This window comes from Neodiprion fabricii, chromosome 6, assembly GCF_021155785.1.
Source record: "Neodiprion fabricii isolate iyNeoFabr1 chromosome 6, iyNeoFabr1.1, whole genome shotgun sequence".
Classification (NCBI taxonomy): domain Eukaryota; kingdom Metazoa; phylum Arthropoda; class Insecta; order Hymenoptera; family Diprionidae; genus Neodiprion; species Neodiprion fabricii.
The window spans coordinates 25,846,293-25,868,380 of record NC_060244.1 but is presented as its reverse complement, the minus strand read 5'-3'; the positions used below and the strand labels follow the sequence as shown (position 1 = coordinate 25,868,380).

Sequence of the window (22,088 nt, the reverse complement as noted above, 5' to 3'; positions counted from 1 at the left end):
TCAGAATTGGATTTCTTACGTGTAAATTTAATGGCGAATATAAAATCTCTTTGCGATACCGCTTATGAAAATCGCACGACGATTAGAGTACAAACGATTTCACAAGCGATCAGCCCCTCGTTCTGTATGCTATTCACACAGAAAATTGGAACAAAAGAGTCTGAACACAATGTAAATGGTCAATAAATTTCAAGATTAAATTTGCTACTCGCAGGTCAGAAAAAAAAAAATCAATAAAAAAAAAAAAAAAATACTAGAAAACGCAGAGGAAAATTACTCGTGAGCAAAAGATACTGAGCTTTTCAGCTTACAGATCAAAGTAACTTACACCAGAAAATTTTATTTCATCGTGCGTAATCGCTTTGACTGAACAAAGAACAGCAACTTCGCGTTATTGAAGGCAAGCACTAGTCAGAATTTTATTGGGACAACTTACAAATAACTGCGTTAGCCGCGGGAATCAAAAAAAAAACAAACGAACAAAAAAAAAAAAATAACAATACTGTAAAGACGATACTGTGGTAATTCTACGATCAAATTCCAACTGAAAGAAATTCGACGGTTATAAGCTTATCTAATAGTTTCGATGTGATATCGCATTTTTTTCCCCGATAGTATAAAACAGAACCGTTTTTGAAGCGCTATTTTTTCAAGGGCAGCAGGAAAAGGGCTGGGCTCAAATTTCCTAATTATTGGTTATTGAAACTGTGTGTAAAGCATACAGATATTGTCTCTGCAGCTGTTTTTTTAGAAGTCGACAGTGAAAAAAAGAAAAAAAAAAAAAAAAAAAAAAGTGATCTGGGTACGATACCAGCTAAGTGGTGACTACTTACGATCGGGCAGCTTGTCACTCCAGTTTCTCATTGGAATACGCCAAACTCAGTGCACCCAATTGGAGAATTCGAGAGTGGATAATATGCGCCGGAAGAGTTGAAAGTGGTCCTTACCAGGTGTGTAAACTGCAACTCCGTAAAGTACAGCGGAGTAAAGTATTACTGCACGTACGACGTCATCGGAGTCACGAGCTTAGAACTTGTCGGTGCCCGTATTTTCACTCGCGTTTATCACCACGTTCCATGGATAGAGTCGATCGTTTGAGAAAAAGAATAAATCGGAAACTAGGATCGACTTGACTTGTTAAAGGACGGTCATAATGCAACGAAAAATAATTTAATGAATGTTATAATATGTGATAAATACGTGCACGTTTCATAATTATTACAGTACCGTCACTTGTGTCTTCAAAATACACGATATGAAATTCCGGTCACTTTTTTTCAAGAGTGAAAAAGTCGCTGTGAACTTGAAATTGTTCGATCACATTCACTGCAGAACATTGCACACGTTGCACCTCACTATAGCAACGAAACATCCAGAAAATGTAGGAAAATTGAACGTCGTCGACCGACTCGTTCCGAAGTTTCACTCAGACTGACGAGGAAATTTCGCAGACTCGCAGTAAGCGTTCGATTTTGCGACAAGGGGCGGAGCGTCGGCCCTACGAATCGAATATCGTTATCTAGGTTCAAATCCGGACGAAAACAACTTTAGCCGATTGCGAGAGGGTATCGTGTTTACAAGTGTCGATGTCTATAGGTGCGTTTCTACAAGTGCAATGGCGACCTTACAAGTTCGCTTCGAAAGGTTCGTTTCTACAATTGGCGACCCTACAAATTTGTTTCTCATGCATTCGCTTGTAGAAACGAACTTGTAGAAACGATCCTTACCCCTTCAACCCACTGATTGAGACATCAAATCTGCACGACCGACTGCTGCACGAAACGTTGAGAAAAAAAAATAGAAAAATTTAAAAAAATTCGTCTCTAAGGACAACAGTTTCTGTGGAAAACTGGAGTTAGAGGAAACGTTGAACGATACCGCGATTATTTCTGACGATGAGACCAGTTCGCTTCTTTTCCTCTTCATTTTTCTGGGAACACGAGATACGAGATGTATCGGAGAAATTGCGATGCGTCAGATTTCGGATACGATACAGAAGATTTTTGGGGAAGTTCACAAGGTGCATTGGTTCAAATTGTCTCTATTCGTTTCTGAGATGAAAGCGAAAAATTTTCACAAAGCGGCTAATTTTCGCAATGATGTGCAGCTGCCGTGCGAAACATCGTATCGCGACTAAACAATTAAGAATCCGTATAAACTTGATTTTTCAGTAATGAATTATTCAAGCTGTGAATTTGTATCGTTGGAGCGTTGTTGCTGGCACGATACCGTCGTGCGTGGAAACCAAATGTGATGTTATTCACGAAGCGAGATGCAACCTGCTGGCATTTCACACACGCTTTGGAAACGATGCTTCCATCTCTTGGTATAAATTCCGAATTATCTTCGTTGGTGAAAGCAAAAAAATAAATAAATAACAGAAACTCTGCAGCACTGGAGACAGATGTCACGCACAGTGGCACTTGAAATTGGTAACGTGCGTTATTTCAACAGAATCTGAGTAATATGTGAACCAAGCTAAGCGGTCCAATTATTGGGGTGTACATTCAACGTGATAACACCAAATCGTTATACGTCTGTTTTGAATCGTTGGGATATCGTAAACGTGAAACGTTATTTGATACACATATCAGGCATGTTTTTCTAAACACATTCGGAAAAAAACTTTAGGTGAAACACAACTGTATTTACATCTTCCAATGTCGTAGACGCGCAACTTAATTTCCTTCGCGTGAACATACTAAAGTATGCTACGTAGTTCGTGGGAGGATAAATCGAGATTATTCTTGTTGAAGGATGAAAATACCTCCGAGATGAATAAAGCCGATTTCACGTGTCACGTAATTTGAACTATCCGCATCAAAAGAAAATTTACGCTCGAAAGAATAAAAAGAATGTGCTCTCCGAATGGGTGAATGTCAATTCCGCAGACTTGTCTAATTTGCAATTGAATACCGAGTACTTCTCTATCACGTATGAGACGTATATATTTATTACGTTTGACAAGTAGGAATCATGTATCTTAATATTGCGTTTTCAATAGTTTCATTAGAAATTAATTAGTCAGCATACAACACCGATTGCACATTCGTTGTTTATACAATCTGGGTATAGATTTACATGCTTGAAATAACCTAAAGCAAACAATATATACATTAATTTTGTACTTTCTCAGTACAGATTAACATACTTAAGATAACGTACAAGATGAAAGAAATTAAACCGATAATCCCCAAGGACGATGTCAATTAATGTTACATCACCTTTGTGGTCAAATGAAAAGCGTGACGAACAATTGAAAAAGCTCAACTTGGATCTTACGAAGGCAAGTCACAGCCCACTTAATGTCAAAAAAAAAAAAAAAATCAAACTGCGCGTCCAATTATTTTCGAATCTTCAGCGTATGCTTATTGATATTTTATCTTTACTTCAGGTAGTTTGAAAAAAATTAAAAAAAAAAAAAATCAAGCAACAATTTAGTTCTCACACGTAAAAATCATTTGTTTACTTGCTGGGTCATTGAACGATAGCTACATATGTACGAACTGACGTATGACGTGAAAAAGTAAGCTCCTATAATACAGCATTCAACGATTATTCAGAATTGATGAAATATAAATGAGGAAATATAAATGAGGAAAAATCTGTTTCTGGAATAAATTTTCGGGCCTAGTATTAATATCTTCTGACGTTATTTCATGTGGGATATGTAACGCTGTGATGATCATTTTTAACGCACGAGTTTACGATAATTTTTCGCGGAAATCAATTATAATACAATCTTTTTATCCGAAACGAAGGTGATAAACTACGTTTGAAAGAAACTTATAATAATATTAATTCAGTCGTAAGAAAAATATTTCTAATTTGAAGTTGAATGCGAGGTGTTTAGAAGCGGCTACTCTACAGCGGCTAATCGGCTTGTCCACGGCTGAACCATTGATGTAAAAACATTTCACCTACCAAACATAAGTTATTTCTTGGAACAGGTTAACTGCCGTGTTTGCTTATTACCTTCTTTGTCATCGTTGGGAAACACGCCACTATATATAAAACCACGTTAGTCTACGGTTCGTAAATCTGGCTAATTAGTCGTGTATATGCAATCGCAATTGCGCATCATAAATATCACGTTAACTTTTGGCGAAATACAAATCGCGTAGGCATTATTGGATGCTTTGCAAACGACCGGTGATGTTCGACAACGGGAAAAAAAAAAAAAAAACCGGTGTATCCAATCGGATAATTACTGATAAGAAGAATCAGTATTGTTAACGTTGTTTTTGGTCATCGAGTGAATGATACGGAAGCTGCTGCTGCGGACGCGTCGATTAGAGCGTGTAATAATTATTAATTACATCTGGAAAGGGGGGGGGGGGGGGGGGCGTCGTCGATGACGTGATAGCACGGTTTGATATTCGCTTAACGGTTGAAAAATTATTACAATTTATGTCAGCGGTTGATAAACGTCGCTGCCGGTCGCGGAGCTTAATTTTTCTATTTGGAAACGGAAAAGCAACGGTTTTAAATTGAAGAACTGCAATAATAACACGATATACATGTGTCTATGTATTATATATATATATATATCAAAGATGAATAACGTCAAGGTTTAATAAGCGAGAATCCGAGCACTGTGCGATACGATCCAAGGAATCGTTTAATTGTAATTTACGGAACGATCTATATTTGTCGCAGGATTCTGGATACTGTGTAAAGGCGAGAAGGAAATTTTAGCAAATAATTGCAGGAGAGTGTCGTGAAATGAGGCGTGGAGGAGATGAGGAAGAACGAGAATGTGAGATAACATAAAAAAAAAAAAAAAAAAAAAAAACAAAAAAAAAAAAACACAATTCTGTGGTTAACATTCTTGACTCATCCAAGAAGTAACTATCCTGGAATCACGGTTTAATCAGTACCGGTGATCCAAACTTTTGACGTCACGAGCGACCTTACCAAGAGAAGGAAGAGTGAGAGAGAGAGAGAGAGATAGAGAGAGCTATGGATACACCTACCGCTACACGATACACGTATTTCCACACATTGAAAGCCCGGAACGGTTTCGCTTGGTGGGGATTTCGAGTTGTTATACCTCGGTAGTTTACGTTCCACGATCACTGTTGGACGGAACCGTGGAGTCACTTGTCCTCGAAGATGATTCTCCCTGTTATTTTGTTCCTCTTTTACGCAACGCACCGCGTCGAGTCGGCGGAAGAAGGTGAGTTCGGTCGTGAAATTTTATGGATTATACGATTTCCGTTCTCATTTGCCAATTGGAGTATCGTGATCAGTACGTAATGGACGTAAGTTCGGCTGAAAAGAAAAAAAAAAAAAGTGGAAGGACTTTGAAAATTTTAATTACGTGAATAGTGACTGTACCAGTGTCTGTGATTGTATGCGGCTATTTTTCCAAACAATGAAATTAGTTTCTCGACAACGCCATTTTGAATCACCGCGACATTGTGAAAGATCGTTGTTTGCAAATATCGCATGCGAGTGGTAGAAACGGAGGTATTAGGATCGTAGAAAAGAGTTATAAATGGAAATGGAAGGTCAGCGTTAGATGAAAATTCGCAGACTCTGTAAACGACGGTTATAGCAGTTAATGTCATTAGTTTAAGTTACTCAGTTCTGAAACCGGTTTCTGGCGACAAATCTGATAATAATTTCATTTATAATTTTGATTGTATCAACTTACAACGCTTCGCGGGTTCATCGCTAAAATTAAAATTTTACGATCACGCTTGTTTATTATTATAGCTTATGGAAGACGGTCAAGTATAGAAAAATAACAAAAAAATAAAAAAAAATGTGCAGCATGACGTAATGTTATTGATTAATGTCTACGATACCTTTCCGATGGTTAAAAATTCCAATACGCATTTAAAACTGATGTAATTAACGTTTTACAAATTCTTAATTTCGGTAATATGATAGGTTGGTTGTTTCATGGTTTCTTCTTGAAATGATCGCATCTCGTTTCGTTGGAAAATCAAATTACACCCGGTATATCGATTTTTTTTTCGTCTTATATGAGCGGAGGTATGTTGATAAACCAGATCGGTGGAAAAAAAAAAAAAAAAAAAAATACAAAAAATACAAAAAACACGTTTATCGAAACGGGTCTGAGGTTCGAGCGTTGCCAATTTTAGATCGAAAGCGAAATTGCAACTTCTGTTCCATCTACGAGTGTCTAAAGCATTTCAGCTTGTCGATCGGCTTGTGAGAAGGACTAATATTTCTCACCCACATACTCCAGGTGATTCATGCAGATTGAGAAGCGGCGCTTCCGGGGTTTGTGCCTTGCTGAACAATTGCAACATCGTATTCCAGGAATTGGTGGCTGGAAATGCGCCGGATTCAATCTGCGGGTATGCCGGATTTGAACCAGTCGTTTGCTGTCCAAACAGCCGACCGCAAACCACGCAGTCAACTCCGACTGTCACTAGAAATCCAGTCAGTGACGGACGAGGTGAAATTTCGAGACAGAGTGAGTTTCATCTGCTTAAAATTATCCTGCAACTTTTATCGCCAGTCTAGGTATACACGACTGCCTCGAAGAACCGTCGACGTAAATTGCGATTATATTTCCAGAATGCGCTGAATATGCCCGGTACACTTATGAACAAGTAGACTCTCCGGTTTTGACCCTGAATCGACAGAAAGTGAACAGATCCGTGTGCGCGATCAAGTCCCAAAAGTTGATTGTGGGAGGAACAAGGGCCGAGCGTATGGAGTTTCCCCACATGGCAGCGGTTGGCTACGATTTGCCAACCGCCGGAGTCGGCTGGTACTGCGGAGGCACTTTGATATCAGAGAACTTTGTTCTTACGGCAGCCCACTGCACCTTTTCGTCGAATTGGTAAGCCTTTCGAGCACGTCATTGTTCTGGGTTTTCACTCCAGGATTGCGTATGAAACCATGCAAGAAAAGTTGCTGGTCAATCGAACCGCAAACGTAGTCGACGCGCTGTAACAAAGTGATCGTGAATCGCTGTTGAATCACTTGGAATTCCATCATCGACACTAGATTGCAGGTTTTGCTGGTCCCTGGTTTTTGTCTTCGCTAAATCTTGCAATTAGACCCAATGCCTCTTCAATTCCCAGGGGCACCGCGAACTGGGTGCGCGTCGGCGATTTGAACCTGCAGCGTTCCGACGACGGGGCGAAACCTGTGGATCGTCGTATCACCCAGAGGATCAGACACCCTCAGTACCAGCTTCCTTCGCAATATCACGACATCGCGCTTCTTCGCCTCGAGTCCAGGGTGCCTTTCAACGCCTGGATCAGACCGGCTTGTCTCCACACATCACCCACCACTGGGACTCAGAAGGCCATAGCGACAGGATGGGGTCGTGTTGAATGGGGTAAGGTTCTCACACGTGATAACGAATGCATGTGCAAACAGGCCGGTAATATTCCTCGTCAATGACTTCTACCTCCGTCCTTGTGGTTATTTTCACAGCCGACGATGAAGGCTCGAGTGATCTTCTGAAAGTTACGCTTCCCCTTGTCGATCAGCGAACTTGTAACGCGAGCTACTTGGCTGGCGGGTCTGTAGCTCAGCTACGCGATGGAGTAGTTGGAGAATGGACGATATGTGCTGGGCAAGATGGCAGCGACACGTGCCAGGTATGCGGACAGATGAAAGCGTATCTTTAATCATTATTTCTCTGAATGTCGTGACGTGTAAAATATTTCTCGTACCGAGCGTAACATTTTTTGTTTCAGGGTGACAGCGGAGGCCCTCTCGTGATATACAGTAAAAAGGAGTATTACTGCATGTACGATGTGGTCGGAGTCACAAGTTTAGGAAGATTCTGCGGAAGTTCAGTTCCCGGTGTTTACACACGCGTTTATCACTACGTTCCGTGGATAGAGTCCGTTGTGTGGGGACGAGGATAAATCCCAATACTGGGCTGGATTCGAGGAGATAGTAAATTTAACAACATCGCTCATCATTTTTGGACAGTGCAGCCGGGAGTCACGATCTCGCGCAGCTCGAAAGAATAATTTGTCGGATAAAAAAGTTTAATATTTAGAGCTAGCTCACACGACAGTCGATTTATTTCAAAGAAAATAATCTTGAAGAAGTGTTTTCCATTTTATCCACAGTCGTTTGCGGTTTTACTCTCGATACAAGGTGATGCACGTATGTAACGGACATGCGGAGAGGAATCGTTGTAAAAATGAATTAATTAAGTTGACAAGCAATTTATAATGCATTGAATAATCAACCGGTCATCAGAATTTCTTCGTCCGCTGAATCTCAAAATATATACGGTCATTGTTTGAAACATTCTATTATCGCGATTTGCCGATGACACGTCACAATGACGACATACAAGGAAAAAACAAAAAAAAAGTGGAAAAAGATGACTGTGTTATGCAACGAACATTGGTCTAACAATAAGTTTTGACGTGAGTTTGTTGTGAAGATTTGTGTCACACGGAACAACATTTGTATAGTCAACACTGTAATTGTTCGACGGGATTAAAAATTCGAAATACTCGACGGTGTATCGCCGTATTTTGTAGTGAAAATGACGCAACGGATTTCGTCCTGAAAACAATTTCGAAGCTCTTTAGTTTTTTTAGGATCATACGCGTACGTATACGCACAAACATATACCTTATTTTGTGTATCCACTCAGAAAAATGTATGTCGTACTTGGTCGTACTATACTACTTAGTTCTATAGATATAGTAAAATTTACCTTCTAAAAATGACACGGATACGCATTCAAATATGAAACAGAATCGGCTATGTTACATTTCAATAAATAAATTTTATACATGACTCAGCTGTGACTGCAATTCAATTACACGTCCACGATGATAGATACGGCGAAAATAGTAATAATTCGGGGTTAAGTGGTGGGGGAAATTTATTATTAACATTATAATTAATAACTTCTATTGATTTAGCTGACTAAAATCTTGAATCGCGAATATCTCGAGAACGGCGATAGATACGGCAAAACTAAGGAAATTCGGGAGGTTTCCTAAAGGGGAAATTACATCGGGCAGGTAATTGGGCCATCATAAGAACTTCCCAGTGTTTGTACAGTTCCAATTTTGATTATGTGCGTTAAAGTCTCCTAGCAGATTGTGTTGTTATATGATCTGTAAACTCAGCTATGTTGTTCCATTCATCTTGTGTGAGTATTTCTCCCTCTTTCACTCAGACTCTTTCAACTTTGATCTAGATGTAAACACAGGCACGGTAATGAACAATTTTTTTCAGAAATAGACGAGGTGGTGACAAAGATCGGGGTAGACTATGGTCGAAAAAATTAAGAGTGCTCTTGTCAGATGTTTCAACTTCCGCTACAGTCCTGAAAAGTATGAAACCGATCTGTTGTATAACGGGAGGGCGTGTAATCCCTTTGCAAAGACAAGCAGCAGTGCAACAATATGTATACAAATATGTAGATATAATGTATAAAAGTAAATATGTGACAGGTTATAAGATTATTCTCTACGAATGGCTGACGGCCAGGGTTTGACTACAACCGACATTAGGAAATAATAAGAAAACAATTATTGCGGTATTATACTGACAGCTGGAATTGTTGTCGCTTGAATAACGAATGTATGAAAGAGGAAATGATCGGAGGTCAGCGTCAAATCTGAAGAGAATGAGGGATGAGGATGAAGAGCGCGAAGAGCGCTTTCTGTTCCAGCGCGATAACTGCGAGTGTAGTTAACGCCAAAGGAATCCATCTGAGACGGACGAGGATGAATCTCCCGGAACAGCTCGCGACGATCAGAGCAGAATCAGAGTGAAGCGTCACGTTGCGTGTGCCTTTGGCGAGGCCGGAAACCTCCGGGAGTCAGGGATCCGGATAAACCTGGTCCGGAGGATCGAGAGGAATGTCGCCGAGGTTGCGAGGGCGAACCATCATCCTGGTCGTCTTGAGGCTGTAATCACCGTGCCAGTGTTCCCAAATAACACCGCGGAACGGATCGTGCTTAGAGTTTTCCGGATAATAGTCGCCGTTCAGATTCGCCTCGAAGCAGCTGCGGGAAATCGGGAACGATAGAAACACGGAGTATACCGAAAGGATCAAAGGACCCTATCCGAGTATCTCACCTGTAGAACCACCAGCCACCACCGTAAGCCGGTGCGCAAGGACAACACGGCGGTGCGCTGTCGTTATCCCGGTCGATGGTGGAAAATGGAGTTCCATCGTGAGCGCTGAAAGCGTCCGTGGCGTTGCCCTCGTAATCGCCTATCCATATTCTGTAATTGTCCACCTCAGCGTCCACCCTGTCGATCATGTAAGTGAGGAAGAAGAACGCCGATGTCGTATCTCATTTCACGAAAGGAGTAAGGACAATAAAGGTCCTGGTCTGAAGATTATAGTTATACCTGAAGGTGGAATACTCGGCCCAGGCCGTGACGGCCTTCCAGTCCTCGAGCTCGATCCTCAGGACGACGTCGGCTTCGTACGTGAGCCTGCGGAGCCGACACATTCATCCAAATCTGCAAATTCTATTTTTGACCGATCGACTCACCTGTGAATGTACTCGTTACCGAGCCAAAACTCTCCCCAAAGACTTCCGAAACCGAGACTGTAGTCCTCCCAGTTTCTCGTGAAGTTCTCGACGCCCCCCCAGCCGCCACCCCTCTGTTGAATCACAGTCCACCCGCCCCCGGCGGTTTCGAGATCGCAGTTCCTCGTGTAGAAGTCGCGACCAGCATCGTTAAGGTCTCTGTTTTGCCCGAGCATGTAAACGCCAGAATTCCTCCCAGTGTTCACCAGACTTTCGCATTTCTTTGCATCCGCGTAAAGTAGTTGATCACCTGGTACCTCCGTCGTCGATAACGTTTCGACACTTGCCGTGGTGACAGGCGGCGGTAACGTGGTGGTGTTGGGCACCGCTGCCACTGGACTCCAGGTTTGTGGAACCGGATATCCGGGAGTCGACGTCGCGTCCTCGCCCTTGTTAGGCGTCCATCCTTCCGCCCCAGTCTCGAGCGGTATCACCGTGACTTCTCCGTCAGCGCTGCCTGCAATAAGTATATTTCAGGTTTTTCGTTGGTGTTTACGAACGGTGGGAAAGTTGGGAAATAAAACGTGAATGGAACTGCGATTCCAGAATCGCGTGGTTCCATAACGTAGTCCTCACCCTCACCCTGAGGAGTGTCCTCGTCGTCTCCACTGCCGGTATCGTCGGTAGCGTCACCTGAACCGTCGTAGACAAGGACAGGAAACTGTTTCGAGGAAGGTGATTCGCCCTTGGTACGAGAACAGGTCTCGCTGATTTTTCCGAAGACATCTTCCATGTGATTCCTCTGCTTTGAAAAGCCGCGCTCAAGAGCCTCCAGACCGATGGATGACTGGGAATTAACGTGGTTGACAACTCCTGACGATCATAAACGCGGAGTAATTCTATGAATATTGTCACTGTTTATCGGAGTCTCTTAAAGTTCCGAAGTCACCCACCTTCGACCCGCTTCATAAGGGTCTCCGCATTTTCGACGAAGGAACTGACCCGATGACTGCTTGCTCGGCAGCAGCTCGACAATTCTTCAATATCGCGGTTAAGGTTTTCGTCCAAGTTACCGCGACAGGAAACGCCTGTGACATTTGATCCGCGCAGTAGATCCTCTATGGCGTCTAACGATTTGATCATCTTTCGTTGCGGCACCATCAACCTCTTCCACAGTCTGCACAGTGAAAATTTGTCCTCGTCGAGTTTCTCCGAAACATAAAGAGAAAAAAAAAAAAACAATCCCTCCATTGGGATTATAGGAAGAAAAACAAACCGACAAAGCCTACCGATTGAGCAGCTTAGCCTCGGCTTGCGGAAGATCGGAGGACTCTGGCTGATCGTTCAACTCGTTACTGTCCGTTTCGGACAACAGCTTGTCGTAGACGAGATCAACCTTGGCCTGCACATCCTGAAGGGCTTCTTCCACCGCCGGTGGCGTGTTGCATCGAATTACCAATTTTCCGGAAGCCTCCTCCGTTTCGTTCCGTTTCTTCTTCTGTTTCAGGGTCGTTCCAATGCCCTGAATACCGGTCTGCACTCGGTCCACTTTGCGCTCGACGTTCTTTAGCGTCGAAAGAACGCCCCTGAAAGTTGAACGATCCAGAGTAAGTGGTGCTTGTGGTCTCCTGAAGAAAGAAGTAAAGTTCTTTGTCGACTTTGTATCGCGATTACTAACCTGACGGCGAATTCTCCCATCAGGGGATCCTTGGGCGCCTCCAATTGATGAATCCTCTGCGAAGTCTCCTGGAGGCTCGCAGCGACTCTTTCCAATTTGTACTCGAGGTTCATGAGCTGCGAGACTTTCGTGTCGAGGACGATCATCTTCTCCTGGCCCCTCGAGAGGTGGTCCACCTTGCTGTCGAGACTCTTTATCTGCTCGTTCCAGGCGGCCACGTGCAGTTGAAATGTGTCCCAGACGTGGCTTCTCTCTTGTAAACCATGAATATTGCTGTCGATGCTCGCCAACAGCGTTGACGTCGTCAACATTCTGTGCTCCAGTTTACCCAGGTACAGACTGTTGAACTTGTCCAACTGACCTGACGGGATTTTTATCAACAAATTTTTACAGGATTCCAGTTTCTTCCCGAAATATTCATATGTTGTCAAGTTCATCGATAAATGAGTTCTAATCGTCGGCGCTTTCAATTTTAGAGTAGGTACAAAACGATTGTGGGAAAGTGTCGAGTGCTCGGGTCACGTGCAAAATGAATTCAAATTGTCTGCTCAGCAATAAGTTGAGCGACCTTGTCTGTCAAACTAATGAATCTGCGCCCAAAGTGGCAGACTTTACAAGCCTACACATGTTGCCAAGTAACTGATCCACTGAAAAATATCGTACCGCTTTCTGTTTAGACTCTCTGCGTGCGAAATTAACTTTTTTACATCTACAGGGTAAAATCACACTAACGCGTCATAAAAATATAAGAAAAAAAAAAATACGCAGACACAAATCTGAACTCTGACTTTTAAACAACGATCGTCTGCGCAAAAGTTGTTTTCTCCGTCAGCTGCACCGGCTTCGGTCACAAAAAAAAAGAAGATAAGAAAAGAAAATAAACTTCAATTGTTTTCAATTCTTCAATAATTCAACGAACTTTAACATCGTACCCTCCTCAATTAAGGAGGGGATAAAAAATTTGGCTGCTCGTTATTTGCTTTGCTTCGTGTGTATTATTACTATTATTTATTTTTTTTTTTGTTGTTTTGTTTTTTCTCTTTTTTATATTTAACGCCAGATCGCGCGCTTCTCATGCGCTTCACAGATGCTCTCCTCATGATCTCGGAGGCACATATTTGACACAAGCACAGCTTACAGAGTGTGTATAAGTATGGCGTGGGAAGCGGTTTGGTGTGTAATGTCAACGTGTCTTTTCTCTCACCAGCTATGTTGCTCATCATTGCTTTAACGCCACCGATCTCCTCCCAAAGACGGTCAACCTGCGACCTCTGTATCTCCGGTTGCCTCTGCTCGATTTCCGGCTGACCGATCGTCTGGACTTCCGGTACAACGAAGGGCTGCTGCGTCGTCGTCGACGTCGTCAAGGGACCGACGCCCTGTGCCGACGAGATCACCGAGATCACCCATAAAATCTTGATACGAAAAAAAAAAGTAAAAGACATTCGGTTTACAGCCATATTAAGTGTCTTGACCATGAAATATGTAAATCCGCGAGGCGCTGTTACTCTATTTTTAACCGCAGTGAACAGAGAAACTTATTTTCCTTAGGCTGTATAATTTGTCGATGATTTCCACCGTGGGACCCGGGCTTTGGTTAATTCCATTTAGATTTTAGGCTCCTATACCGGGGCAGCATTGATGGGGGGGGGGGGGGGGGGGGGGGGGTGAACAATATACGACAGCCTAAACGTGATCTACAGCTAACCGAACGTGACCAAATTATCAACAATTGGACTCTCCCATAGGAATAAACGTGTGTAATTAACCAGAGTTCCGGTCCATTCTATCTCCTTTGGAACGTAAAGACGACTTCCATATTCGAAAATTCAAAGCTATCAGAGCAGTTCCAAGTACATGCTCTTTATCAGCTCTATTCAATCACCTACACAGTTCTCCAAATATACGAATACCATTTCATACTGGATAGCAAAAATGTCAAAGAGGAAAGAGCAATACGTAAATCCATAATGGAGATACGGAAATAAGAAACAGTAATTTGCACTGCAGGAAAAAAAAAAAAAAAAAAAAAAAAAAAAAAAAAAAAAAAAAAAAAAAAAAAAAAAAAAAAAAAATTCGTTAGTCTTCACACCGGGTTTGAATAGCACATACTAATAATTAACGTTCCTTGCGACGGCTGATTGTGAGACTCGTAGACGCCAGGGCAAGGTATTTACTGTGTTTCACAACGATGTGTGTGTATGTACGTTATAGACATCACATGTGGGTCGCGAACCGCAGAAACACGTGCCTTGAAGGCGAAGAACGGTGGTCCATCGCTGGTTTGTTTTGCGTTCTTATCACGGCGCCGCGTGTACGCAAGATGCGCGCTGAATTAGGAGTTGGAACATTTGCGCAGAATTACCACATAATTAAGTTACACCTTGTACTTGCCGATGGGATAACAAGCTGTGGAGGCCGGATAGGGAGTCTGTCGGTGAAAGGATGAGAAACGGGTATCGCGGATTGTATGACAATTAGCGAGCTGTAATAACCACGTGGAAAAAACATATTCTTGTGAATTTCAATTTGCCAAAAATGTGCCGTGTGTAAAATACTTACTTTTTAGATCGTTAAAATAAACGTGCATGTGTTTGCTTTGAAAAGAAGATACGGAACCGCGATGGTTTATATCGTGTAACGTTACTACTAGAAGACTAAAAAAAAAAAATAAAACGAATGAAAAAACGTTTACTCCGTGTAACCGATGAGATAAGCAGAATGGATATATAGGTATGTGTACACTTATGATACACGCGGTGTTAACATAACGCGGGTGAATTGGGCCGCTTTTCAAGTTTGTGGTGACTTTTTTCACTCTCACGGATCAAACCGATTTCTAAGTCGGTAGATGTAGTACCGATTCGCGTACAAAGAATCCACTTTGCATCGTTCCATTCCTCACTGACAACGATTCCTTGGAATTATTTACTGTTATATACACGATGTGCAAATCGTACCGGCTATTTTGCGTATCGGTCAAAGTGGCTGAAACACGAGAGAAGATTATTTTCAATGATTTTTCAGCCGGAGTAAGAAGGAAATTTCAATACTACAGAATCCGATTTCGAAACAGGTTTTGGTTGGCTTGGATGATACGTATGGTGTTTGTTTCGGGACCAAAGAAAGGCGGGCCAAGATCGAGTACGGATGATAATTGACGAAGGTACATAATATAACATGGACATGGAACCTCCTTGTACTTGATAAACTGCCTGTGTCTCGATAGAAATCTGAAAGGAGCCAGACCACAGCATATGTCGTGTTGGTCAGCGTTCCGAAGCCTTGACTAAAGTTGAGTAAAAAAAAAAGTTCAACACAGAACAGCGAATGATTGACGTTTGACCGGTGACAATATATGCCTCCGTAATTAAAATAATTCTCTCCGCTGCAACCGGAAGATCCTTCACTACATTCGCCGATTCTACTCTGATCGCTCTTTAACTCGTTCGATGAACGTCTAATGACGCTTTTGCAAAATATACGTTATTTCCGTGTAAGAGAATCGAGAAATACGCACAGTTCGCATCTAGGTATTTTGAAAATTTTTACTCTCCTGAATTTGCGAAGAAACAACGATTCGATAGCTCAGATCTTACTCAAGACTTTTAGTAATCGTGCTCACCTGATGATAAGACCGCATCTTTTTTCAGGCCTCGAGCGGCTAATCGTAGATTAAACTCGGAGAGCCAAGCCGGCAACGAACGTCTTGAAAGTCGCGGGTTGAGCACGCGCGAATTGAGACGCGGGATTATTTGACAGTCGCAAAATAATCGGCACACTCGCACACAGAGAACTTTGTCGGGTCATTAATCTCGAAACGTTCGCTCGTAGCAAAGTCGCTCCGCGGACTGACAGACTCACGATCAGCGCGAAGTTACGAACTCGCTGCGACTCGAGCTGTAAGCGAATGACAGACGGGAAATCACTGACTCAGTCGCTGCTGTCGGGGTTCGTCGCCGAGTGAATAACGCTCCTGATTTGTTCCCTTTTTTTCTGTCCTCTCCTCATGTTTAACCCTTTGAGTCATAGTGGTAAGTATTCTTACCACATATTTTATACCAATTTTTTTTTGTAAATGTAAATTATTATTGTTAGAAACAAATTGATTGAAAAGAATCGTGCAAATTTCATTTCCGAGAAAGTTACCCCTCTACGCGTTTACGTGTTTTACATAAATTATAAGTTTTTGGGGTCGCTGATCATGAATCTGAAATTGGATACAAAAAGTTCAAGATGACGGGTCTAGTATGAGGAATGAAAATTTAAAATTCGATCGAATCCGAAGAAAAACTCTGCCCAGGGGTTTTTGGGTCGCTGATATTGAATCTGAAATTAAATTTTGAAACTTCAGTATAGCGAATACAATCAGCGACCCCAAATACCCCTGAATAGCTTTTTTTTGACCGTATTCGATCAAATCTGAAATTTTCATCCACCATCTTGAATTTTTGAAATCTGATTTCAGATTCGTAATCACACCACTGTCTTGCTATTGACGCAGCACAATAATGTGTGATTCAAAGGGTTAACTCCTGCTTTCGCAACGCGTCCAGACGGCGCGGGATTAATTATTATCCCCTTGGAAATACAGCTGGAACAATTCAGCGCTTGGTACAAAGCCAAATCCCGAAAAAGATACACTGTGCACGAGCTTTTGTGGTCGAATAAGTTAGAGCTTCGCTCTGCTCTGATTTTACCCGTCCGGAATGCTGAGAAGGAAAAACAGTCCGTCAATTTAATTTCTTTCGGCGATTCCGGGCGGTCCGGACCCGGGTTTTGGAATTGTTTGAAATTCTGATCGCGCCGACGCTCCTCGAGGGCGAAACATCGATCTTCGTTAGAGCGACGAAAGGCGAGCGCAAGCGCCGAGATCAGTTTTATTTTCAGCTTTGTAGAAAAGCCGACGGAACCGACGCGCCGTGCTTCGGGAAATCTTAAGCCGAAATAATGTTCGTCTATTCTTAGTAAACGCTCAATAAGATCGCTTCGTCGTTTTTTCTCGCTGAGACGGGCTTTGGCTATAATTCCTCGCTTATTTTCCCTTTTTTTTCTAATCCGCAAGCTGGGAGGCAGCCGTTCGTTTCGACGATGTCTAAACTCGACGACGATTTGTCAAACAGCGACAAACCGCTAATCACTCAGAATTTTAACCAGAATAACAACGTCGTCAGGTACGTAATTATCACGTTATTTATCCATCGCGAAGCTTCAACTCTCAAACTCCAGGAACTGGAGTTCGAACTTATGAAATTATTATTTTTTTTGTTAAAAAATCATTCATATTTCCGAAGTTTTCGAATCAAAGAGCTGCCCTAATTTCCAGCCTCGGAGAACTCCTCACGTACGGATAAGTCGCAATCGTGTAAAAAAAAAGGTCAATTTCCATGAGCAAAGTTTCCTATAACGTCGAGACAATACAGTGACATCTTTTCCGAAAATTTGAAATCAAAACTGTGATTGAAGTGTCATCTCGAATCACTATCAAGTCATTCTGCAGAAAAAATAACATTTTATCCGTCATAAAATACATTGAAGAAAAACAGAAACTTTGCTTATATATCCGGATTTTTCAATAGTTTATAAAACCACGTCTAATCGCCAAATAATATTTCTTTACCGTAAGTTCATCTCATGCCGGTCCTATTATAATTTTCCTGGAACCGAGACGATCACCATCATTTTTATTTCTATTTTCTCCCAAACGATTCATCCATGAATCCGGTATTAATAATTGTTTTTCTCCAAAATTCCAACAGCCTAGGAAAGGCGAGGGGCACGATGAAAGATGGTTCAAGTCGTTCGAGCACAACAGACGTTAGTTCGGAGAGGAAAAGGTACTGCCTATGGATGTTGATATTTTTGCTGGGTGTGATGGGGCTGTGCAATCTGTTCCTAAGCATAACGATATTCGCTGTGCTACGGATGAATCAGAGGATGGAGAGCATGGAGGTGATACCAGAAGAGAACCTGATAACATTTTTTGGGAAAACTGATTTAGACCGAGTAGGTATTTGAGAAAAGGGGTGATAAAATGGCGAAAATGAAATAACAAAACTAACCGAATTCCTTCCAAAACGCAGCTCTGTATATGGCGCGGAATTTGCCAGGGATACGGCGACGAACCAATGGCGATATCCGGGGACGACAGCGGCGTCCAAATAAACGTGAGAAACCTCAGAGACCAAAACCATTCGAGCGTCCAGGTGTACTGGAACGGGACGACGGTGTCGAGGGTAAAGGTACTCGAGGCGAAAGATCCGCGAACGGGAACCACATACTTCTCAACAAATTCCCCAAACTTCGAGCTCCCTTCGGGGGTGGAGAAAATCGGCGTGAAGATAGCCGAGACCCACAGAGTTACATCGCCGATAAACTCGAGTTTGAAGTTCGAGGCCGACAGGCGGGTGACCGTCCACGGCACCGAGGGAGTTCGTATGGAGGCAAAGGACATCCTCTGGAAGGCTCGTACGGACCTCTTCCTCAAAAGCGACAACGGTAGCATAACTCTGAGCGGTAAGGAGGGGATTTTGATCGACCTTAACGGCGTTCGTGTCGTTCCTCAGGACTCCAGAAGCCAGAGCGGTCGAAACCAGTATAAAGTCTGCGTTTGCATGCCTCAGGGAAAATTGTTCCGGGTTCAAGTGCCGCCTGGTAATAAGCAGGTGAGCTGTGCCCACGTGAGTATGACGCCAGAAAACAGTCCTTGCAAGTGATCGAAGGAAGTTTGAGGTCTTGTTTTCAATATTTTCGCAAGACGAGCGATCCGCATCGTATCTGGAAAGATGAAATATCACTTATTTTATTTTAAAGTGTTCTTTAGACCAGTACATTGAATCTTAGGCGAGTCTCCAATTCAAAGCAATGGTGATCGTCAACTTCCTCAGAAATTTAGTCTAACGATTTTCCAAGAAAGTTCGTCAAACTGTTTTGTAGCTTGAGGCTGCACTTTTCAATGGTTGAATTTCACTCGCCAATTCTTTTTGTGTATATAGAATAAAATAGAGGTTTAGTTAGTTAGACCACTTACGCGGCGGGCTCGTATGTATAAAGACCGAATATTTATTGATCAAAAGAACTTCGTCGCATTCTCGAAGTGACGTTGTTGATTTGACCTATTACCGTGATACAATTACTCATCATTTATCGTTGACGAGTAAGAAAACGTACTTCAAAATTCATACGAAGACTGCACATACACGCACACGAGACGTTCTACTAATATAATAATAATAATATTATTATTCATAGGAATTATATTAATATTAAGCTAGCCATTTATGAATGTATCCGTATATAAGTAATTACAATATTAATCGCATTGTATATCAAATGTTTGTCAAAATAAGATATTTGGTGATTTAAACTGAAAAATAATGAATCATCATATATGTTTTAAGCAGGATCAATTTTTTTTACGATCGATCGGCAACGACAAACATAGACATACATGTAATGTGTACGTCACGGGTTGCCGACAAAAACGAAAGAATATACATTGAAAAAATTCATTATCGAGTCTGAAAATGGACGATTTCTCTTTACCCATCCCCGCTCTATTGATACCGATCCTTGTACAAATTCGTAATTATATGATTTTCAATAAATCCAGCGTTATACCATGTATAGAGTCGTTCCAAATCTCACGTGAAATTGTATCAAATGTACAGACAGAGATACAAACACGCCTTATAACAATCTGGAACAAGCTGAGTTTGTTAATTTCATTAAAATATTTCTTATGTGTCTTGAGTCACCATTTCTTCATTTCCTTCTTCCATTTCTTCCTGCTGTTCCTGTTCCGTTGGAGGTTCGTACGCCTTGTCCAAAGGACTGGCAACCACACCGCCAGCCCATACACTCATTTCTACCGCTAATTTATTACCGCCTTCGAGCAATGGCCTGTAACCACCGTGCGCCAAAACTCGTAGCAATGTTTGTGCCGTTAGACACACTTGGTCCTGTTGTTCCAACGTCATAGCGGTGTGTACACGGATGTTTCCACCCTCGCAGGGATCGGAAATTCCTTGAGATAAAATAATCAATTAAAATTTACCTTTCAGTCGTTGGGGTCAACATTTTGTCGATTACAAAACAACTCACCGGCTGACCCAGGCAAAAATAACCCTGAAGCGAGGAGCTGGAGCACTCGCTTGTAGGCTTGATTTATCGGCAGTGCTTGTCTGCTGGGATTATTCATGATTGCGTTATGTGCCAGAAGATCTAGCATCCATGGTGACAGGGGTTCGAAACCCTCGAATCTGGTCCTCAAGTCTCTCAGCAATCTGATCAGTACTTTGATACTCGAGTGATGGGCATTTTCTTCGAACCATCGAGAGTGTCTGATAGCTGCTAGGTGCCCTGTAAGAAAAAAAAAAAAATTGAAACATATTGAAACAAGGTTGATACTATTTTGCGAATTGAAAATAAAACTTGAATAGATTTTTAAGCTTTGGTAACTATCTCAATTTTTTCTTGTGAAATTTTATCAAAAAGTCAAACGATCCGGGTGCAACACAATGTCGGTAAATACCTTGGCAGATTTTAACGTCAAGATGCTGCTCAGATTCCAATTTACGTAAGTTTTGATGCAAAGTAGTGATAAGGACACGAACAGTGGCCTCATTAGTTGAAAGATCAAATCCACGTTCCGTTTGAGCCAGCTTAAACGCCTCTTTAGGATTGCCCGCCTTCAAGTCTGTGTTTACTTTCGTGCCCAGCGCTTCAACCGCTGTTTTTGTAGGTAATGTTTTGAGGATAACAACGATGTCTGCTACATTGTGACCCTTGATCATTGTCCCTTTTTTGAAGCTCCCCACTTGTCTGACTTCCTCGAGTTGCTGTAAATGCAACGAATCCATCAATGTTCCTTCTTATTTTCGTTTCACTCGAAAAAAAAGAAAAACATAGCTTTAACTGTATTTACAGCCATTTTAAATTTGCTGTATACCCACACAAGCTTCGAAGGTTCCAGGTGCAACGATTAGATTATCCAGAACTCCTTGTAGCTTCGTAACGAGGTTCAAGATGGAATTCTGCTCTTTCGCTGTCGGACACATGTCTGAATTTTTCTTCAGAAGTGCCGTAGTAAAGTCAGCCTCATCCGCAGCTGCCTTGACACGAGGAAACGCAGCCTCGCAAAGGGTGTAATCAAAGGGATGTCTGGGCAGGAACTGTTTCCTAGGAAATCCCATTCCACGCCCCATTCCTCCGCGACCACCTCTTATCATGCCGCCGCGAGCACCTCGAACCATATTAAGCCTGCAATGTCAGAATAAATCGAATGCATCGTTTAATCATTTCTGGAGTCGATGCATAGTTCACAAGATATTAAAAATTGGTGGGACGTGATTTCTGGCTCGATTGATGCTTGAGGCCAATACGAGAGATGGATGAAATGAAAGAAATGTGCTGATGTGCTCTTTTAAGGTTTAATTTCACAATTGTTCAGAGCTCGCACGATTCTAATCAGGGAAATGTTTGGACTACGTATTGGCCAATCGGGTGTTGAGCGAGAGAGAAACCAATTAGAACGAAAATATACCTCTCGTTTTCTCTCTCACTCACTCCTCGGCTAGACTTTCTGTACACGCAAAGCTACCTCCAGTAGTATATGCACTAAGGTGCGAATGAACATTGAACGAAGAACCTAACCAAGCATAGCAGACTTACATTGCTGGAAGATCCAGGATCACCCTGAAAACAAATCGTATTCCGGTATTTCGTTACTCGGAGTGAGATGAGCTGTTATTTATTCTTCTAATCGAGTATTTATCGCGGTATTTATTCAATAATAACTTACCCTGGATAATTTATTTGAGCAATAGCCAACCTTGGTCCTCAGCGTGTGCTTAGCTGTACTTAGCCGGTTTAACGATCCTGATGGCGTTTCATCTGAAGTCAACCGCGAGAGGCGCGAGAGCGCGAGTGCGCCGCGATTCGAGTCGCCA

General features: G+C 42.1%; 4 protein-coding genes across 8 annotated transcripts; 2 read left to right on the top strand and 2 right to left on the bottom strand.

Annotated features, from left to right (window-relative positions):
• Positions 1-5,034: 5,034 nt before the first annotated feature.
• On the top strand, positions 5,035-8,760 carry LOC124185872 (venom protease-like). The gene is made up of 6 exons (XM_046577087.1): positions 5,035-5,179; positions 6,221-6,451; positions 6,556-6,823; positions 7,068-7,327; positions 7,426-7,592; positions 7,692-8,760. Exons 1-6 carry the CDS (start codon positions 5,116-5,118, stop codon positions 7,863-7,865), a joined length of 1,164 nt encoding a protein of 387 aa, XP_046433043.1. The 5' UTR covers positions 5,035-5,115; the 3' UTR covers positions 7,866-8,760.
• Positions 8,260-16,088, bottom strand: LOC124185871. 2 transcript variants are annotated; one of them, XM_046577085.1, is made up of 10 exons: positions 15,764-16,088; positions 13,343-13,553; positions 12,139-12,499; positions 11,750-12,046; positions 11,414-11,637; positions 11,097-11,333; positions 10,482-10,977; positions 10,336-10,422; positions 10,057-10,233; positions 8,260-9,983 (listed from the first exon to the last, which is right to left on the bottom strand). In XM_046577085.1, the coding sequence occupies exons 1-10, from the start codon at positions 15,779-15,781 to the stop codon at positions 9,797-9,799; spliced, it is 2,295 nt and encodes a 764-aa protein (XP_046433041.1). In that variant the 5' UTR covers positions 15,782-16,088; the 3' UTR covers positions 8,260-9,796. The 2 variants fall into 2 exon arrangements, with proteins under 2 accessions (XP_046433041.1, XP_046433042.1); XM_046577086.1 differs by lacking the exon at positions 15,764-16,088 and having other exon boundaries at positions 12,139-12,494; positions 13,343-13,465.
• Positions 16,089-17,027: 939 nt separating this feature from the next.
• On the top strand, positions 17,028-19,630 carry LOC124185875. Of its 2 annotated transcripts, XM_046577096.1 has the most exons (4): positions 17,028-17,312; positions 17,898-18,144; positions 18,222-18,636; positions 18,705-19,630. In XM_046577096.1, the coding sequence occupies exons 1-4, from the start codon at positions 17,230-17,232 to the stop codon at positions 18,737-18,739; spliced, it is 780 nt and encodes a 259-aa protein (XP_046433052.1). In that variant the 5' UTR covers positions 17,028-17,229; the 3' UTR covers positions 18,740-19,630. The 2 variants fall into 2 exon arrangements, with proteins under 2 accessions (XP_046433052.1, XP_046433051.1); XM_046577095.1 differs by having other exon boundaries at positions 17,029-17,312; positions 18,222-19,630.
• On the bottom strand, positions 19,563-22,076 carry LOC124185873 (interleukin enhancer-binding factor 2). 3 transcript variants are annotated; one of them, XM_046577088.1, is made up of 6 exons: positions 21,941-22,058; positions 21,811-21,834; positions 21,093-21,399; positions 20,672-20,978; positions 20,242-20,499; positions 19,563-20,164 (listed from the first exon to the last, which is right to left on the bottom strand). In XM_046577088.1, coding segments are annotated over exons 2-6 (1,161 nt in total). In that variant the 5' UTR covers positions 21,813-21,834; positions 21,941-22,058; the 3' UTR covers positions 19,563-19,877. The 3 variants fall into 3 exon arrangements, with proteins under 3 accessions (XP_046433044.1, XP_046433045.1, XP_046433046.1); XM_046577089.1 differs by lacking the exon at positions 21,811-21,834 and having other exon boundaries at positions 21,941-22,076; XM_046577090.1 differs by lacking the exons at positions 21,811-21,834; positions 21,941-22,058 and adding an exon at positions 21,683-21,699.
• Positions 22,077-22,088: the final 12 nt, after the last annotated feature.

Coding starts and splice junctions, on each gene's coding strand:
- LOC124185872 (XM_046577087.1), top strand. CDS start 5,116: ATGATTCTCCCTGTTATTTTGTTCCTCTTTTACGCAACGCACCGCGTC. Junction 5,180..6,220: donor CGTCGAGTCGGCGGAAGAAG/GTGAGTTCGGTC, acceptor CACATACTCCAG/GTGATTCATGCAGATTGAGA. Junction 7,328..7,425: donor ATGGGGTCGTGTTGAATGGG/GTAAGGTTCTCA, acceptor TTATTTTCACAG/CCGACGATGAAGGCTCGAGT.
- LOC124185871 (XM_046577085.1), bottom strand. Junction 11,638..11,749: donor GAGGCTAAGCTGCTCAATCG/GTAGGCTTTGTC, acceptor TTCACTGTGCAG/ACTGTGGAAGAGGTTGATGG. Junction 10,423..10,481: donor GGTAACGAGTACATTCACAG/GTGAGTCGATCG, acceptor TCGGCTCCGCAG/GCTCACGTACGAAGCCGACG.
- LOC124185875 (XM_046577095.1), top strand. CDS start 17,230: ATGTCTAAACTCGACGACGATTTGTCAAACAGCGACAAACCGCTAATC. Junction 17,313..17,897: donor CAGAATAACAACGTCGTCAG/GTACGTAATTAT, acceptor AAATTCCAACAG/CCTAGGAAAGGCGAGGGGCA. Junction 18,145..18,221: donor GGAAAACTGATTTAGACCGA/GTAGGTATTTGA, acceptor TCCAAAACGCAG/CTCTGTATATGGCGCGGAAT.
- LOC124185873 (XM_046577088.1), bottom strand. Junction 20,979..21,092: donor CTGGAACCTTCGAAGCTTGT/GTGGGTATACAG, acceptor TTGCATTTACAG/CAACTCGAGGAAGTCAGACA. Junction 20,165..20,241: donor ATTTTTGCCTGGGTCAGCCG/GTGAGTTGTTTT, acceptor TTTTATCTCAAG/GAATTTCCGATCCCTGCGAG.